A 20,895-nucleotide genomic window follows, 5' to 3' on the forward strand; every position below is an offset into this window, starting at 1 on the left:
TCACCTCCCCTCCCCCTCCCCTCCCGTAACTTGGCTGCTTTTTTATCCGGCGAGCCTCGCGGTGGAGAGTTTGTCGGCGCTGGCGCTGCAGCGTGGGAAGCGCGGGGCGCGAAAGGACGGGAGGCAGCGCCACCGAGCGGGGTGCCCCGCCGGCTGGTCCGGCCGGCCGGCCAGTGGGTCGGTCGGTGGTGGCGGCGGCGGAGGACGATGCTCCGGCTGGTGTCGCTGAAGTTGGGGCGGCTGTACCGCTACGTGAAGCTGGCGGTGCTGGGTATCCTGGCGGCGGCGCTGGCCCTCAACTCGCCTTCGCTGCTGGCCTCCCTGCAACGCAACGAGCTGGCCGAGCGGCGCTTCTTGCAGCTGAACAAGTGCCCGGCCTGCTGGGGCACCAGCTGGTGCCGCAAGTTCCTGAACGGACAGCTGCGCCTGGAGAGCTGGGGCCGCCTGCGCCTCCTCGACTTCCTCAACGTCAAGAACGTCTACTTCGCGCGCTATGGGGAGCCCCGCGAAGGCAGCCGCCGGGTCGTGCTCAAGCGCTTGGGCTCCGCGCGGGAGCTTGCCGACATCGACGCCAAGATCTGCCGGCGCGCCACCGGCAGGGGGCGCTGCGATTTGCTCCAGGCCTTTCACGCCACCGAGTTCGCCAGCATCAACGGCGACGTCCGGCTTCTAACTCCCGACGTGGTGGAAGGGTGGTCGGACCTGGTGCACTGCCCCTCGCAGCGCCTCCTCGACCGCCTCGTCCGTCGCTACGCCGAGACCAAGGACTCGGGCAGTTTCTTGCTCCGCAACCTGAAGGAGTCGGAGCGCATGCAGCTGCTCATTACGCTCGCCTTCAACCCGGAGCCTCTCGTGCTTCAGGTAAGGGGCCGACCGTTGCTGCCGGGGCTTCCCGCCTCCCCTTTGCCCCCCCCCCGCCTCCCATCTCCTTCCCAGGCGGCTGAATTGCACCTCAGCTAATGGTTGTGCTCAAACGACCGCCAACGGATGTCCGAAGGGGTTCGGCGTAAAGCTGGTTCAGGCAGAACAACATGCGATCTCCTAGGGATTTCCCCTTCCATCTGTAGGTGAAGCCCTAGTTAAGCTCTCCTGCCTCATAATTTCGAAGATCAGAAGCAATTTTAGCTGCAGTAGGAGCGGTATCAATATATATCTTCGAGTATCTTCTAATTATCTTGGAGGCTTCTATCCATCCATTGCCTTGTATAAGGCTTCTATGAGTTGGTCAGGTGCTTTAAACATAGAAGATTGACGGCAGTAAAAGTCCTCATGATCCATCTAGTCTGTCCTGTATTTTATCTTAGGATGGATATATGTTTATCCCAGGCATCTTTAAATTAAGTTACTGTGGATTTACCAACCCGTCTGCTGGAAGTTTGTTCCAAGCATCTACTACTCTTTCAGTAAAATAATATTTTCCCTTAAGACCCTGGTTTTAAAAGTGTGGGTTTTCTCTGCCCCGTCCTGCCTCTTGAATAGAATAGCCTAGAATTCATAGCTGTGCAGAAATTGATTTTAGGACTTCTTAAATGTGTATGGTTAGAATTGGTACAATCCTACATCTCCTTTGCTTCTCAAGTGCCAGGTGTTTGTTTAATGAAGTGTATGGTAAGATACACCTCTTTTTCATCTACCAAAATTGAACTCTTTTTCTTTCTTGTTGACTAGCTTTACATACTTAGAATGCCCCTGAATTCAGGTATTGAATGGCATTGCTTTTGGTTGTAGAAATGCCCCCAAAAGCCTTAAATCACAACTGAAATTGTTTTGCATTCATTAGAATTACAGTACTTGTACTTTGAGATGTCCGAATGTTTGCCTTTTAATATTTGCTTCAGAACATAAAATAGAAGAGACAATCGGAGATTGTGAATGTACTAAATAACTTGTTTCGAGACAATGTAGTCAGAGTATTTAAATATCTGAATGTGTCCCAAGTAGTGGATTTGAAATTTAGTTAAATCACTATTATTTCAATTTCAGTAAGAAAACATGTAATAAACAGTGATAAAATATTATTCCTTCGCTGAGACTACGTTACAGCGTATAAGCTGTAGATACAATTGTATTTTTCTTTATCATGTATTTATTAATTAATCTTCTGTGGTATGTTTCTTTGATCATAACTTTCTTTTTGCTAAACTTCCATTTCTTTCCAGCAATTACTATTGCTTGAAACTTGTTTCTGAGGTAACAGGCTTATGAGGACAGCCAAAAAATTAAAGGTGTCCTCCTGTTTGAGACTTTAGTAATCTTAGCATAGCATTCATTCAGTTAATCAGGATTGTTAGACATTAAATGTGATATGTTTGATAGGCATCAAATTCAGTAATATTTCAAAACACTGCTATACAGAGCAGTGAAAATTATGACAGTACAGATCCAATTTATTACTGGATGTGTTATGCTAAGAAATATGAATTATTTGACAATGTATTCCTTACTTTAGGTATTCACCTGTTAAGACTGTTTCTATGTCATCAGAAATAGTTAAAAAATTGAGAAATGAAATTGACCCATAGGTGGTCATTGAACAATATACATTTTATTTTGCAGACATAAACTGCATAAGTGTAATGCAGTAATTAGGTTTGTCTAATTGTATACATCTTTCACATCTTATAAAAGGTGATGTGTTTGTGAAATAAATGGTTAAATCACTCAGTTACTGGAGTGGTTGACACAAAAGGGATGGCTGACAACATAATGGTCTGCTGAAACAGCTTGTGCTCTGTTAAAGCTCTTATTGACTTGATATGTAACACTTGGTGTATTTCTTACTATTTTTAAAGGATGTCATTAACTTAGTCATCATCCCCAACAAACATATTGTACCTGATAAAGACTTTTATTGTGATTTTTCTTCCAGATTCCTTTCAAATTAACTTTATGTTTTTGTGTGTAAGTTCTGCATAGTAATGATTCTTGAATAAAAAACTTCGTAACTATTTCTTCAGTTATTATAATCTAATCTTTAAAATATGATAGTTTTAAAGAGATGAACAGAAATTATTTGCAAATTCATTGAAGATGTTGGTTCTGCACTTCAAATGCTGAAAGAACACATATTCTTTACAATACATATTTATTGTTGTATTAATTGAAGTAGTAAGGCAGAGAAAGTGTACATTATTTTATTTTGGTGGATATTGAATATAAAGCTTGGTTAGATTAGGCAGAATATTTTTTTCTTGTTTCTCATTTTGAAACATTTTGTTAAGGGCTTTCTATAACATAGACATATTATCTTTCCAGAAATAAATAACTCTATCATTTAAGCCTTTGCATTGCTTAAGAACTTTCATTGGAATTTATTTAAATATGTTTCTTTTAAAAAATATTTCACATTAGTAAAAACATTTACTTAAAAGGAAAAGGTAAGTATTCTAGGTATCTTTACGTGAAGACTTTTATTTTATTATAGTTGCCTATAAACCTGGTATCAGGACTACTATAATCAGTTTCATGTTAGCAATATATCTTAGTTGGGATATTCCTCACCAATGACGGATAATATCACATATATGCAAAATGCACATTTTTGTGTCTTCATACAGTTAGCTTGTGTAATGTATAATATATTATTGTGATTATTGACTAAAGGGGTAAAGAGACTTTATAATCAAGTAGTTGGACATTAGCCAGATTCATCTTAAGAAATACTTAGAAAGTAAATACTATAATACAGTTATAGCAAGATTTAGTAGTTGATTGGTGCTTAAAAAGAAATGGCAGTGCATTAGCAATAATAGCTTGTAGACTGCATTTGTTCCATGGTCAAAGCTAAATAATAATTTAGAATTGTATAAATGGCTAGCAATTGAGGATTCTGTTATTTGATAAAGCATTCTAAGTTAATTTCTGTGAAACATTTTGCTGGTTATAATTGGAAATAGGATACTAATCTCAGTGGATCTTTGGCTGATTCTTCATTATATACTTAGGTTTCAGTAATCCAATCAGGTTGTACAATTCACAATTTCACAATAGATGGCTTTTGTTTTTTTAAACTAGCATTGTTACTTTATATTTAGTGATAAAAATTAATTTTTAGAACTGCTTTGTAAATTAATGGGACAAATTTGCTTGATAGTTCTGTGAAAGTGATTAGTGATTAATAAAAACTCATAAGAGTGCGTTTTTGGAACATATAACATCTATAAATGAATGAATATACAGTATAGAATAAATAAATAAATTGTGCAAAAAATCTTACATGTGCTCATTCTAAGATTATTTTTTATCTGTATCTTTTGGTAAAATTATTCTAAGTGCTATTTAATTGTACAACTAAAAAAAATAGAGAAGCGCAAAAATATTTCAATGAAGATGTTTTTTGTTAGAATTATAAATTAATACTACATAAAATTATAACTTTTGTTAGCATGAATGTATAATACTGCAAACAAAAACATGAAAGTATAATACTGCAAACAAAAATAATGACTACAACAGAAATTGTCAATTAGAATAATTGAAATTTCTATCATATTTAAAACGAATCCTTATAATGAATTAAGCAGGGTCTAATTTTATATTAGCTTGTGTTTAAATTGCAAGTGATTTTCAAAAATATAATATTATTAAAAACACAAAGATAAACTAATATAAACTAATAAAGGTAAGGAAAAAAGAAAAAAGATCAGAGAGCTAAAAGTAGGAAAGCAACAAAAAAACTACAAAGAAATAGTTAATGATTTTCTTTACAACAGTTATAATTGTACATTCAGAAAGTATTTAGACCCCCTTCATTTTGTCAATTTTGTTATCCTGTAGCTTGAAATTATCCTGTTGAAATTTTTTTCTCATTAATCTATAATCACAAAGTACAAACAAAAGTTTAGAAATATCCTTAGTCAAACATCATAGAATGTCCTTTTTGTGGATCACATGTCCACTTTAACATTTTTAATGATCTTCTATTACAAATTTTGATAAAAGTTCATGTTTTAATAACATGTCCATCATTTGTATACAGTTTTCAGCTCATAATTTATTTTATCTAATTTAAACCTTAATGCCCATAAGAAAACCATATCAGTCTGCCACCAGGTTTTCTCTTGTTTTCTCTTATATTCCCCTTGACAAAATTTTAGTTTCTCAAGATATGGTAGCCATTTGCATTTGCTTATTCTGGTCAGTTAAATGCTTGTTCTTAAGGTGATTTGAATATTACCTGGTTTTTTTTATATATAATATTAACTATATTGCATTTTAGACATATTGATTTTTAAAAGCTACATTAACTTTAACTGGATTGTATCATAGACATCCATGCCACCCAAACTCAGATTGGATTCTTCTAACTTCAAAATTTTTCTATTTCACATAGTATCTACTTCTTCATCCAAATCAAAAAACAAGCTTCAAAATATAATTCCAAATCAGGTTAAACCGAATACTTCACTTCCCTTTTCATATTGTAACACCTTGTATTTAATCCTGTTTTTCCCCCAATATTTAAATGATGTATCAATTGTAGAAATAGGTGTCGTGTGAAACAAATGCATTGTAGGTACTAATCGTAACCACAAAAATTGTTCCCAGCAGTAGTTTTTCTATCTTATTTTTTCAACTTCCATCCTTTACATTATTATTTTGTTTTTTTTAATATTTTATTAAGAATTATAAAGAAAAAAAATCAATTACAAACTAGAAAAAAAATAAAGGAAAGGGGGAGTGTGAAAAAGAAAAAGGAAAGAAAAAGAAAAGAGATGGACTAACTTGTCTTTTCATTCCAGCAGATAAAAACTATTTTAGTAGCTAATACTACAATTTATTTATTTATTTATTTATTATTTGGATTTGTATGCCACCCCTCTCCGAAGACTCCGGGCGGCTCACAACAAGTGAAAAAACAATCCAATACATAATCCAATTAATTAAAATATTAAAAGTTTAAAAAAAACCCTACACTAACATACACACACACAAGCATACCATGCATAAATTCAGCGGGCCCAGGGGGAGATGTTCAGTTTCCCCATGCCTGACGGCAAAGGTGGGTTTTGAGAAGTTTACGGAAGGCAGGAAGAGTAGGGGCAGTTCTGATCTCCGGGGGGAGTTGGTTCCAGAGAGTCGGTGCCACCACAGAGAAGGCTCTCCCCCTGGGGCCCGCCAACCGACATTGTTTAGTTGACGGGACCCGGAGGAGGCCCACTCTGTGGGACCTAATCGGTCGCTGGGATTCGTGCGGCAGAAGGCGGTCTCGGAGATATTCTGGTCCGATGCCATGAAGGGCTTTAAAGGTCATAACCAACACTTTGAATTGTGACCGGAAACTGATCGGCAGCCAATGCAGACTGCGGAGTGATGGTGAAACATGGGCATACCTGGGTAAGCCCATGACTGCTCTCGCAGCTGCATTCTGCATGATCTGAAGTTTCCGAACACTTTTCAAAGGTAGCCCCATGTAGAGAGCATTACAGTAGTCGAATCTCGAGGTGATGAGGGCATGAGTGACTGTGAGCAATGAGTCCCGGTCCAGATAGGGCCGCAACTGGTGCACCAGGCGAACCTGGGCAAACGCCCCCCTCGCCACAGCTGAGAGATGGTTTTCTAATGTGAGCTGTGGATCGAGGAGGACGCCCAAGTTGCGGACCCTCTCTGAGGGGGTCAATAATTCCCTCCCCCCCAGGGTAATGGACGGACAGATGGAATTGTCCTTGGGAGGCAAAACCCACAGCCACTCCGTCTTATCCGGGTTGAGCTTGAGTCTGTTGACACCCATCCAGGCCCCAACAGCCTCCAGGCACCGGCACATCACTTCCACTGCTTCGTTGACAATATCTCTAAAGAAATGTGATTGAGAGATACTTAGATTTGCATTAAGGATTTATATTCCTTTTTAATTATCTTCCAGCTCCAAAGTCCAGTGTTCAAAGTTTCCTTATCGTAAGAAAAAATCCAAAGCAATTTCCATTTTCCTATGAAAAATATCTTCTAAATGATTCAAAAGTATAATTCCAAATCCTATGGACTCTTTATGTTAATTTTCCAATATCTATATGTTAAGCATCTTTTTGCTGCATACTAAAAAAATGTTTAGAAACTTATTTTTTAAAAATTATAACTTCATCTTTTAAAGATACATAAAGTGACCCAAGATACTGTATTTTTCGGAGTATAAGTCCTTAGTTTTGGGGGTGGAAAATAGGGGGAGGGGGAAATCTGCCTACCAGATATTCATCCTTTCTGGTCAGCTTTAGCACATTATTTTATTCTCTGGTTAGGGCTAAAATTGTTTTGAACTGTTTGTAATCATTATTTAATAAGGTTATTGGTCTTTAATTTCTTATTAAAGTCAAATCTTGTAATTCTGTAGGTATTAGTGCTATATTGGCAAGCCTCTTTCTGACATCATTTGTCCCTGTAAGAAAGCATCCATAGTGTTTTGTAGAGATTGCAAAATTCATCCACAAAGCACATAGAATAAGCACCTGATAATCCATATGGCCCAAGCACGTTTGCTGGATTAATCTTTTTATAGCTAAATGTAACATAATCATTGACATTGATGCAAATATCCCACAGGTTAGTCTTTCTACAAAACAAAATTATAATTCTTTCCAGAATAAAATTGTACTGCTATTTGAATTTAAAGTTTGATGTATACTGTATTATATCCTTGAGCTTGGTTTCAAATTGGTTAAAGCAGTGTCCTAGAAACCAGAAGATCCTGAATTCTAGGCCTACTTTAGGCATGAACAGTCAGTTAGTCAGCCTAACACTATAAAGAAGTTCCCTGAGAATGGCCTCCAGCACAAGTCTGAAAGCTCAGAAGACTCTGAACCCAATGACCAGCCCAAATTGGTTCCTGAAACATTCTCCTGGGACCTGTATATTCACATTAATTCATGAACAGTCAGTCTCTCTCACTCCAACTCATGTTACCGGGTTTTGTCATGGGGAAAATACTATTATTAAGTTTGCTTAAATTAAAATACACACATTAAAAAATCTTGATTTAAAAAATGTAGTCTATGTTTCGATAATATAACTACAAATATTTATAGATCAGCCTATAAAAATACTAAGACTAGATTACAGCAGAAAATTACTTGATGTACAAATTTACAGGTATAATAGAGAAAATAATTAAGAAATTAAGAACCTTGAAAATATTGAATGTCAAACTCTTATATAAGAACAAAAGAAAATTTGCAAAAATCTGATGAACTAGAAAAATTGACTTCATAAATATCTTACAGTAGTATTTTATCAGCCATAAAATCATTGCGTATCTGTAGAAAATGATAATATCTTCATGGTTGAATGATTAAATTTAAGCCTGAACAATTACTACAGTAAGTATGGTTGTGTGTGCATATTTTGATGCCTTCTAATATTATATATATCCATACAGTTTTCTTGGCATAGTCCTTAATTTACAGCCATAATTGAGTGCAAACTTTCTGTTGGTAAGCAAGACAGTTTATATGGAGTTTGCTCCATTTTATTACCTTTCTTATCCTACTTGTTAAGCGAATCACTGCAGTTGTTAAATTATTAATGTGGGTGTGTTCCCATTGTTTTTGCCTGATAGACGGTCTCAAAAGATGATCCCTTCACACACACACACACACACACACACACACCAGGATGCTGCAATTGTTATAAATAAATGCCAGTTGCCAAGCCTCCAAAATTTTGATCACGTTGACCATGAAGATATTGCAATAGTTATGTTGAAAACAGTCATAAATCACTTTTTTTCAGTGCCATTGTCAGTCACTAAGATCACCTAACGCAGTGGTCCCCAACCTTTTTTCCACCAGGGACCAGTTTCAGCAAGACAATTTTTCTATGGCCCGGTGGGGGCAGAAAGGGGTATGGTTTGGGGCGGGATTAAGCATGGGGGTGTAGCTTATCGTTCCATTGCCTCTCTTTCCTCCCCCCCTTTTTAATTTTGCAGGGGAGCTGAGGTGACAGAGGGAGGAAGGGTAGGAGGGGGCGGTTTCCTTTCTCTTTCCCCTCCTGTTCACTCGGGACCCCCCTTTGCCTCGGGCCGAGGCGGTCCACCTGAGGGAGAAAACTTTTGCTTGGTTCCTTCCTTCCTTTCGACAGTTTCAGAGGAATCCCCCCCCCCAGCGCCCGCTCTGGCTGGGATTGCAGCAAGGAATCCCAGAGGGGGGGAGGTGCCTCCACGGACACAGTCACCTTCCTTTGCGATTGCTGCCTGCTTGGAGCGCCCACCACTGCCAGGTCTGGTACTTTTCTTGCAGCAAGGAATCCTTCCAAAAGAAAATTACTGGAGCTGGTGGGGGGGGCTTCATGGTTACACCCCCCCTGGCTTTGCCCCCAGGAATAGGGTGGGGGAGCCTAGCAAAAAAAGAGCTGCACAATGCCAAAGTCTTTCCGTCTGAGCTGCAGGCAGAGAGAGGGCTTCGTGAGGAGGAAATAGACCACTTTCGACGAAGGGAAAAAGACAGGAAAGGAAGGAAGGAAGGAAGCAAGCAAAAGTTTTCTCGGCCCAAGTCAAACGGTGGTCCCGAGTGAACGGGAGGGGAAAGAGATAGGAAACAGCTTGGCACTCGCCGGCTCTACAGCAGCAACTGACTCCGCGGACCGGTGCAACATGTCCCGCGGACCGGTACTGGTCCGTGGACCGGCGGTTGGGGACCCCTGACCTAACGGACTTCATGCCTAAGGCAAAACTAGAATTTACAGACTTCCAGTTTCTATCCTAAGGAATTGATCACCATACAAAACTGGCTCAAAAGTGACATTTATGCACATTTATATCATTTTTATGAGTGCCACCTATTAAATATCTCTGTAGATGCATTTCTCCACGGTTCAACATAGATCAGGAAGATATGAACTGTGAGTGCATGCATTATAAGTTATGAAACCAGTGTAATCTGTAAGAACAAAAGTCTTTACAATTTTCATGGATTTTATTTATTTATTTATTAATTAATCAGATTTGTATGCCGCCCCTCTCCGCAGACTCGGGGCGGCTCACATCAATAATAATACAATGTAAACAAATCTAATATTTAAGTTAATTTAAAACCCCAATTTAGAAACCAATCATACATACTAGCATACCATGCATAAATTTTATAAGCCTAGGGGGAGGGAAAGTGTAAATTCCCCCATGCCTGACAACAGTGGTGGGTTTTAATGAGCTTACAAAAGGCTAGAAGGGTGGGGGCAATTCTAATATCTGGGGGGGAGTTGGTTCCAAAGGGTCGGGGCCACCACAGAGAAGGCTCTTCCCCTGGGTCTCGCCAAACGACATTGTTTAGTTGACGGGACCCGGAGAAGGCCAACTCTGTGGGACCTAACCGGTCGCTGGGATTCGTGCGGCAGAAGGCGGTCCCGGAGATATTCTGGTCCGGTGCCATGAAAGGCTTTACAGGTCATAACCAACACTTTGAATTGTGACCGGAAACTGATCGGCAACCAATGCAGACTGTGGAGTGTTAGTGTGACATGGGCGTATTTAGGAAAGCCCATGATAGCTCTCGCAGCTGCATTCTGCACAATCTGAAGTTTCCGAACACTAATTTGCGTTGATTTTGAACTGCAAACAAAATTGGATCCCCCCCTCCATTTTAAACTGAAGAGCATTTACAGGTATTCTTTGCTTAATGACAGTAACTAGGATTGGAATTTGTGTTGCTAAGCAGTGTGTGTGCAGTAGTGTGATATGATCTGACCTCATCACTTACTGATGGAAATCTTGGGTAGTAGTCTCTGTCGCCATTCTAGCAAGCACATTCTAGCAAGTTATTGGAGAAGCTGGCAGGGAAGTTGTAAGTCTTGGATGGCTCCCAGACTATTATTTAGGTTAGTTCTGTCACAGTGCAAACAAAGGCAGTCAGTCATGGCTGCTGTGGACTACAGGACGCATGTAGCCATGTTTGCTGCAGCTTGGTGTGAGGGTGGCCAAGTATGGAATGGATCTTGACAACTTGAAGATGTGTGGATTTTAGCTCCCAGAATCTGCAGCCAGCATTGGCAATTCTGAAAGCTGAAATTCACCAATCTTCAAGTTGCCAAGGCTGAGAAACACCCAAGAGAAAATTCCTTTTCTCTTTCAGTCTTACATTTTATGTTTGTTTGAAATCCATTAGTATATGTTAACTACAGTTATTTTATTTGCTTCTTAGAATTCTTGTTGTTCATATTTAGAAGTAAAATCAAATGTCATTGTGTCTCTATAGTCATGCATGATTATTTACATTGCTATTTACAAAACTTTGGAACATATACACTGCTCAAAAAAATAAAGGGAACATTTAAACAACACAATATAACTCCAAGTAAATCAAACTTCTGTGAAATCAAACTGTCTACTTAGGAAGCACGCTGATTGGCAATCAATTTCACATGCTGTTGTGCACCTTCAACTTTGTACGGAACAAAGTATTCAATGAGAATATTTCATTCATTCAGATCTAGAATTTGAGTGTTCCCTTAATTTTTTTGAGCAGTATAATATGTAATTACTGAAGACCCTGAACATTCTTGAACAGTTGATCTTAATTTTAATTATGGCAGTCCCTAGTTCTATTTTGGCAAACTGCTCTTTGGATCTGTTTATGCTGTATTGAGTGCCAGGTATATGTATTACCTGCTGGTACTTGCATCTATCTGATGCAGTCTAATTTACAATTGTTCTTTATACTCTTTCATAGTTAACCCTAAAGCAGTTGCAACTATAATAGGTCCTTTGATGGCTTTGGGCCTCTCCTGACGCATATAAAATATCTTACCTTTCAGAGTAATTCAGGAAAGTTAGGAATATTTGTTTTCTGTGTGCTTTTATAAAATTAGCCTTATTGGGCTGTGAAACCTAAACTTCATTAGTATCAATTGGCTTTAGCGTTAATTGGGTTTTAGTATTTTGCTTGCCTTAATATTTTATTGTCAATTTTTAATGATTCAAAATTGTTTCAAATTGCCTTCATTCTTAAAAGCAGCCTATAAACATCTATATTATATGAATGATGTAGAGATTAGTTATACTCTTAAATTGACAGATTGATCTTTATATAATATTATATTGCAATACTCAGTCACCTAAATGAAACCATCAATCCTAGGATAAAGATTCACCTTGGTAACTGTTATTTGAAAGTCACAAGACTTTTGGAACTTTCTGACTGTTGGAGAGAACCTATCTAGTTAGGGAATCAGGCTTAAAAGGATATAATATAATTATGGGAGAAATTGAGTTTAAATGAGGATTGTTCCTCAAGGGGATTTTTATTTTATTCTCTGTAAAGTTTATGGAGAAAATGAAATTGTATTTTCTGCAGCTTTCATTTTTCAAGATATTTATTGAAATTGAATATGGTAAGTGTAGCTTTTTCATGTGCATACTATTTAGTAAATCTGTGCATTCATCTAGCTTTTTCTGGGACAAGTCTGGGACCAAATGTAAATTAATTTATATTTTAGGTTTAATTAGAAAGCAATACTATAAATGTCAATTGACAGTTTTGTCAAAGCTCAATTTTCTCCTAATGAAATAAATTTATTTATTTAGGATATTTATAGGCATCCTAGTGTGTTATGAGAAGTCATGTTTCACTGAAGTGGAATAAAGTTAACAAATTCTGGTATTGTGATCAAGATGTGAAGTTCAAAGGTTTATTGTGCTAAATTTCTAGAACTTAAAATATAATAGTAAATTTTGAGGTTTTGAAGTATTAGAGCAGAAGAGGTGATTTTGAGCTGAGTTTACAAACATGGAGAGATGAAGAATTGTCATATGATTTATTTGAGTTATTGTAATTTGTCAAACAAATGAATATAGGGAAAATATAAAAATACAATGATAGGGAGGATAGGACCGTGAGTGCGCTTATGCACGCCCCCTTTATGGATCTCTTAAATATGAAGTGAAGTACATGGAACTAAATTTGTAACTAAAACCTTTGACAACTCTTTTACAAAAAACATTTTTACAGTCAAGTTTAGAACGATTTACATTGAGTTTAAAGCAGTTGTTCATGCATGTATTATTGTGATTGATTAAAACAGAATAAAAAACCATTTACAGGCAAAACAGTGCTATGATACAATTTTGTATGCAATGCCCAAGTTTGACTGCAAGCAACGCAGTTCCAAGTTATCCAAATCAACAATTTCGAACCTATTAGCATAGGAAATTCTATTATGATGAGAATACATTTCATAATTCTTTCCATTTTGGAAGCTCATGACACTAGAATAAGTTTCAATTACAAGCATAAAATATATGAAGATTTTATACAAAATGCTATGTGAAAATGCTTTTAGTATGGAGTCTTAATAATTGATTCTTCCCATTACAGAGTTTTCCCTCTGACGAAGGATGGCCATTTCGCAAAATACCTTGGAGCATGCGGAAGAATGGTAGCTGTAAACTATGTGGGAGAAGAACTATGGAGTTACTTTAGTGCCCCTTGGAAAAACGAGTGGACTTGGCATGGCAGTTAATGGAAATAGCAGAACAACTAACAAACAATGGCTTTGAATTTGCACTCTACCTCCTTGATGTCAGCTTTGACAACTTTGCAGTAGGTCCAAAAGATGGAAAAGTCATAATTGTGGATGCTGAAAATGTTTTGGTGGCAGACAAAAAGTTAATCAAACAGAGTAAGTAGACTTCTATTTTATTCAGTGGCTTTTTAACAATTAAGCTATGGTTTGATTTTTCTTCCTTCAGCTAAATATAATTGATGTTAATACAGAAACAAATTTTAAAATAATTTTTATTTTGCTTGTATTTTTGAAACAACTTCAATTTCTCAGTATATAGGCTTATTTCCCCCCCAATAAATTTTATTGTTTTTGGTCTTTCAACATCTCAGGGTGTGAGCATTTGTTTTCTGAATTTCATACATCCATACTAATATTCTTAACAATATTTTTTGTTTTTTAAAATAATTACAATCCATTATTATTTCTTTTCAATGCATTTTTCACATTTCTTTTTCTTTAATGTCTGCCTTTAGTCTCCCCCCCTCTCATTTTATTTCTATTTTAATTCCAGCAAACAAAGCTGTAGTCATTTTCCAACTTATATATTTCTAATATTAGTATATTTTACTTCACTTATTTCTTAAACATTAATAAAAAAATCAACTTATAATTTCTATATCCTCTTTTCCACATCATTACTCTTTGCCCATACAACATATATTTCAAAATTACATATATCAATTGTTATATATTTTTTCTATCTTCATCTTTTCCTGTTATTTTATAACTTCATTTATACATATTATTCATACATATATTTAATCCTTATTACAATGAACAATTTATTTCATACTTATATAATACTAGTAAATTGATTAAACATACATATTAACACTAATTTTTATCTCTTATTATTTATTTATTTATTTCATTTGTCCAATACACAATACATATGGAAGAGAATAGACATGAAGTAATATATATAAAGATAATATGTAAAAATAGAGGAGAAGATATATGAAAAGAAGAAGATACATATGATATATGAAATAAAGGAAAGACAATTGGACAGGGGATGAAAGGCACACTAGTGCACTTATGTACACCCCTTACTGACCTCTTAGGAACCTGGAGAGGTCAATCGTGGATAGTCTAAGGCAGGGGTCGACAAAGTTGTTCAGAATCTAGGAGCCAGCCAAAAAATTTAGGAGCCAGAATTTTTTTTAAGCAACTTGGTTTTTTGCCGAGTCTCCACCTGACATCGCTTTCACACCCCTCCCCCCCGGCGCAGGCCTGCTCCGCCGAGCCGGCTCTGCTGTACTCCCGTCGGGATCCGAGGGGAGACCGTTAGTCAGAAACCGAAACAGAGAAGAAGGAAAGGGAAACCGGGCCGGGGACGCGGGTGAGGGGGGGAGGGGGGAGGAGGGGTTACTGGTCGGAAGTCACCGCGCACAGCGGCCGGAGGAGGAATGAACAAAACCTCACGCCGGGAGGGGAGGGGCTTCCGCTTCTCTCCGAAGGCGGGTGAGCGGCCAAGATCGGAGCGTCTGTGTGCGGTGGGGGGGAGTGAAGGGGTTCGAGTAGGAGGCGGAATGGAGGCAAGGGGGGGAGGGAGAGACGCACGCAAGCGCAGGGGACGCTGGGAAAGCAGCTCGCTCCGAGGTTGATGGGCGGAGCTACGGAAGCCAAGATGTACCATTTCTGGGCGTAAACACAAGGCGGGAAAAATATACTGTATACCAGTGATTTTCAACCTTTTTTGAGCCGCGGCACACTTTTTATATTTACAAAATCCTGGGGCACACCACCAACCAAAATGACACAAATCTAATAAATAAATAAATAAATAAATAATAAATAAATAAATACATACATACATACATACATACATACATACATACATACATAAATAACCCCCTCATATATACAATCCCATGTAACATCCCCTTATAAATACAGTCAATCATCAATCATCCCTCCTGAAATTTATACCACTGTCTCATTTATGGGTACTTCTCCTGTCTTTCCCCCTTTTCTCTCTCATGTTTCTCATTTCTCTCTCTTCCTCCCTTTTTCCCTCATTCCTTCTCCCTCTCACTTCTCCTCTTTTTCCATCCCTGTCTCTCTCCCCCCCTTATGTGTGTGTATGTATACACACTCCAACCATTTCCAAAACCAGTTGAGGGCTGGGTTTTTTTTCTCTTTTATCCTTTTCAAAAACAGGTGTGGGCTGGGGGGGGGGTTTCTTATTATTTGGATGCTTTTTACCATATGCTTCAAGAATCACCTCTCTCTCTCTCTCTTTTGTTTCTCTCTCCTCTCATTCTCTGCCTCAATCATTTTATCATTTCTCCTTTTTTCTCCCCTTTTTGTTCTCATTTCTCTCACTCTCCTTTCCTCTCCCTATCTGTCTTGCTTTCTCTCTCTCTTGCTATCTTTTTCTCTCTCTTGTTCTCTTATTTTCTCTCTCTCTCTCTTGTTCTTTCTCTCTCTCATGCTTTCTCTCTCTTGTTCTTTCTCTCTCTGTTGCTCTCTCTCTTATTTTCTCTCTCTCTCTCTCTTTCCTTTCTCTCATTCCCTCTTTCTCTCTATCCTTTCTATCTCTCACTCTTTCCTTCTCTCCCTCCCTTTCTCTCTCTTTCCATTCCCTCTTTCTCTCTATCCTTTCTATCTCTCACTCTTTCCTTCTCCCCCTCTCTTTCTCTCTCTTTCCTTTCTCTCATTCCCTTTCTCTCTATCCTTTCTATCTCTCACTTTTTCTTTCTCTCCCTCCCTTTCTCTCTCTTTCCTTTCTCTCATTCCATCTTTGTCTCCTGGGGCTGACTGCGCCTGCCCTGCACCCCCCACCACGGAGGGAAAGCATTTGGCATCGGCACCGCCAAACCCCCCCCCCTCCACAAGCAGCAAAAGCCTCTGCGACTGAGCCGGAAGGCAAACGGTGCACCCCGCCGCTTAGGCTTTTGCTGCTCCTGGGGGGGGGAGGATTTTCTCCTCCCCGCCCCCCCGGCAGCCAAACGTCGCTGGTGCAGGAAAGCAGCGTGTTAAAAGGCGCGCTGCTTTCACGGAAAACAAACCCGGCTTTCCTGGCAACGGAGGATGACAAGCAGGAAGAAGCGGGGTGGAGCAACGCCAGGCTCAAGCAGGCAGCTTCCGCGCGTTTCTTTCAGCGGAAGAGGAGGAGAGGGAGCGGATCGGGTGGGCGGGGGCAGCGCCTTCTACTGCCGGCGCCTCCCCGCCCCCGCCCCCCCCAGGCAGGCAGGGGAATGGGAACTGCGCGCCCATGGAAAAGGGCACGCAGGGGGGTATTTTGGGGTGTGCGGGTAGCGGCGGCGGGCAATAGCCGGGGGGCGGCTTCTGCAAGTGGGAGCTCCAGGGCTGAAGCCTCAGCCCTGGAGCTCCCACTTGCAGGAGCCACCTCGCGGCACACCGGTTGAAAAACACTGCTGTATACACATACAGTACAGCAGGCAACATTTTCTAGGCGCCAGACAACATTTTCTAGGCGCCACTGGCGACCAGGCGCCTGGGTTTGTCGAACCTTGGTCTAAGGGAGAAATGTTGGGGGTTAGGGGTTGACACTATTGAGTCTGGTAATGAGTTCCACGCTTATATCCCAACACATATAACTTCATTTCTACATGTTTCTTCTATTATCAAACCTCTATGGGAGGGATTAAGTCTGAATTAGAACTATCAGGCATGGAGTGTTCGGAGCTTGCCATGGAGTCACAGTACTGGCTCCCGATCTTGCCAACGGAGAGACTGGAAGTTGGTATACAAACCTATTCAGCTAACATAAACTAGAAACTTTTGTTGCTATGAAATATGCAATATAAGTGGTTCAGTCCTTGGAGGACATGCAAGAACTATAAAATACAAATATGCCAAAAAAATATCTAGGGGGGTCACAAATTAGGATAAGATTGAGATTAGTAGATCCCAAACCTTAATATTTTGGGTGGCATACCCATGTATATTCTGACCTGCCTATGTGACAGAGTGGCCTAGGAAGTAATGATTAGGTAGTGATAATTACAGTACTCTGCCATAGAACCCCCCCCCCTTATCTTCATAGAAATTATAGTATTCAGTTTATGAAAGTTACTTTTAAACAATTGATCTCCTTGTAGACTATATATTTATTTTCCTTTGATATGAATGCCCCAAACATTCTGAAAACCACATTTTGCCTTTTCCTCCCAAACTGATAGTAAACATGCTAAAAAAGCTTTAAATGCTGTTTGTAATTATGTATTAAAATACAAAAGTCCCATGATAAGATGCCTCCAAAGTGCATTTTGATCCTGTGACTGTTCTGTTACATTACTGTTTACTTACTATTTTGTTTTTTATGCATTTCACAGATAAACCTGAAAACTGGGATGTATGGTATGAAAGCAAATTTGATGACTGTGATAAAGAAGCTTGTCTTTCTTTTTCAAAGGAGATTTTGTGCACTCGGGTCACTGTGGATCATAATTACTATGCTATTTGTCAGAACCTTTTATCAAGACATGCCACCTGGCATGGCACCTCTGGAGGACTTCTTCATGATCCTCCAGCTGATATTGCCAAAGATGGTCGACTTGAGGCCTTGCTGGATGAGTGTGCCAATCCAAAGAAGCGATATGGTAGATTTCAGGCTGCAAAAGAATTACGAGAATATCTTGGACGATTAAGTAATAATGTGAGGTAGTTCATAGTGGGCGGACAGTCATAAGCTATATCATGCTGGGGTACGGACACAAGGACAAGCGAATTCTGAACCTGAAGCAAGAGAGCAACCAGAATGAGAAAATAATATTGCATTAACACTGTTGCTACATGAAGGTTGACAAAAGTTACATATCCTACTACAACTTGAGCTACTTTTAACTGAAATAGGAAGACTAAAAATATAATTGGATTCACTTTCTCAATAAGATTTCATTGTATTGTGAGAGTGCTACACTTCCTTGGAAAGTCAAGTTATACGGGCCTGTTTTAAAGGCTTTTATTTCTGATCTCATTATTCTGCTCTTATACAACTTACAAAAGAGGCATTTGCATAGATGCTGATAATACAAGGTGTTCTTGATTGTTTTTGTAACTGCTAGATTTTCATTTAATGTTGTGTGCTTTTTGAGTATAGGATTCCTCTTATTCTGTTGTTGAATTCCTTTTGTTTCATAAGTTTGTATGCCTTATTAAAGATATGCTTGTAAAAGCTGTCTTAAATGTTGTGTGAACCTAACCTAGTTATGTTGGAATTGTTTATATTTCTACTGCAGGTAATACTTCACATCTTAGTTAAATAGAAAACGCAATCCTTTCAATGTATAAAGTATATGCTCATCAGGGAATTGAAATATACAAACTATTTCAATGAAGACAACAGTTTGAACCTGTCATGCTTACATTGATCCAGTAGTAATAGTGGGCTATAAGACAGCCATGACTAGAGAAAGACTGATTGATTTCCATGGATCAACTTTAAACATGACTAAAAGTAAACATTTTTTGTGTTAAAGAAGCACTAGATAAATGATTTTTAAAAAATATACTGCTACCATTGTAATCATAAGCCAAAGAAAATGGTTATGTGTAGTCTCTAATTGCTTAAAATAATGTACTGTAGTGGCAGTAGCCTACTAACAAACATTTTAGTCAATTATTATCATTCTACTAGTAGTTAACAACAACATACAAATGAGAAAATGCTTAGCAGGCTAGCATTTATTCTGTATTATTCACAATTCTGCTAATTATCGGAACTAATGTTTACAGGATTTAAATTTTGAGGTTTACTATCTAGTAGCAACCTTCATGTATATGGTTAGAGGGCTTCATTGCCTTTTGTGTAGTTATAGTTATTATTTTTTCTCTGATGATTACTGTTTGCCTGAAATTATATCCGCAGATCAGGAGTTGAAGAAGAAATTGGATCACTTCTAAAATTAACTTTTAAAAGGTATGTATAATTGTATAAAGGTTGTCTTCAATGGAACGATAAAGTTCTAATCATGACAAAGGCTCCTAATTACAGCAACAATTGACTACCTATATTTTAAAGTGGAATACGGATAATTTGTATACTAGGGATGATAAATATATTGCTGAAAAATGTATTTGGACAAGTGGGATGTAGCAGTATGAACAAGCTAAAAACTGCCCAATCCATTTACAACTTTAAAAACATGCAGGATATGTTAAAGATATATAAAAAAGTGTCAAGGCCTATTGTTCTTCTCTTTGGCTTGTTTAGTCATAATACTATTACTTCTTTGCAAATTGTGTCTCTACAGTGTTACTTTCATTTAGTTGTTGAGCTGTTTCCTTGAAAAAATTATTCCTGTGACAATTTTTTTTATCTCTAATCAGAGCACATTAGGCATGTTAGCATTCTAGGTACATAATCTATAGAATTTAGAGGGTAATATCCTGTTTATTTATATAAAATATGTAGTTTTGCCTAATTTTCCTGGAAGTCTGTTACAATGTATTCCAATAGTAAATTTAGGTTGCTAGAGTTTACACTCCACCAAAACTGAAATGTGAGATTAAACACTAGCCTGCTACAAAAAGACTTGCTTTATCACAATTTTAATTTAATACCCACACTTTCTAATGGATAAGCAGCATTGTTGCTGTAGGCTTTAAACCACAACACTACCAGCTACTGAATTGGTTCAATTGCCAATACTTCCTGGGAGTTTAAGGTTGGAATTCATGGTTCATCTTGTGCTGTTAAGCAGGAGTCCACAATTTTCAGTCTACAGGGAAAACACCTATGTGGAAAGCAATAAGTTTTATTCAATTTGCACCAAGTATTTATTGTACAGGAACAATTTATATTTTTAATCATTGCCCATGAATAATGATAAAATATTTTTGAATGAGATGTTTGGGGTTTGTATGTGCATAAAAATTGTCTTTTGTACTGTAACTGTTTAATTTGGTTATCAAAACTGTTTCCTGTGCCTTTATATTAAGGTTGTTTCTACAACTTATCTTGAATAATAAAAAAAATACTTAATTTTTTTTCTTGGCCTTGCTTAAATGTAATGCACTGGTGGTCCATTTTAATACTGAAAAGGATTTTTACTCCACCATGAGTAGCAAAAAATATAAGTGCTTTTTCAAAAGGATAGAACTCATTTGTAGATAAGAGTAGTAAAATCTCAAAATTTGGACAAAATATTTCTTTTAAAAGTAATTAAAAGTTTTGTAAGGTACTTTTACATGCTTCATATAGTAGGAAGTCCTAATAAGGAATAGATTTTTACTTTAATATTGCCAGGAAATGTTCAGGATTTATGGATTGATTTTAGACCTTGTTTTATTAATAATAAAGAAGTTAGGATAAGAAATTGGTTTTTTTGTCCCCTTAAAGCTGTTGCTTAAATATGACACTATGAATGAGTGAAACATGGAATCTTCTTTTTGGCTTACCAGGGAAAGATATACTTCACAGATTTGGAAAGGTTTTGGATA

The 20,895-nt window shown here is 38.1% G+C and overlaps 1 protein-coding gene across 1 annotated transcript; it reads left to right on the top strand.

The window, feature by feature from the left end:
- The first annotated feature begins 44 nt into the window (after positions 1 to 44).
- Positions 45 to 20,442, top strand: DIPK2A (divergent protein kinase domain 2A). Its single transcript, XM_070753368.1, is given in 5 exon segments — positions 45 to 861; positions 13,293 to 13,319; positions 13,321 to 13,405; positions 13,408 to 13,596; positions 17,787 to 20,442. Coding segments are annotated over 5 exon segments (1,287 nt in total). The 5' UTR covers positions 45 to 207; the 3' UTR covers positions 18,119 to 20,442.
- The last annotated feature ends 453 nt before the right edge of the window (positions 20,443 to 20,895 follow it).

This window comes from Erythrolamprus reginae, chromosome 5, assembly GCF_031021105.1.
Source record: "Erythrolamprus reginae isolate rEryReg1 chromosome 5, rEryReg1.hap1, whole genome shotgun sequence".
Taxonomy (NCBI): Eukaryota; Metazoa; Chordata; class Lepidosauria; order Squamata; family Dipsadidae; genus Erythrolamprus; species Erythrolamprus reginae.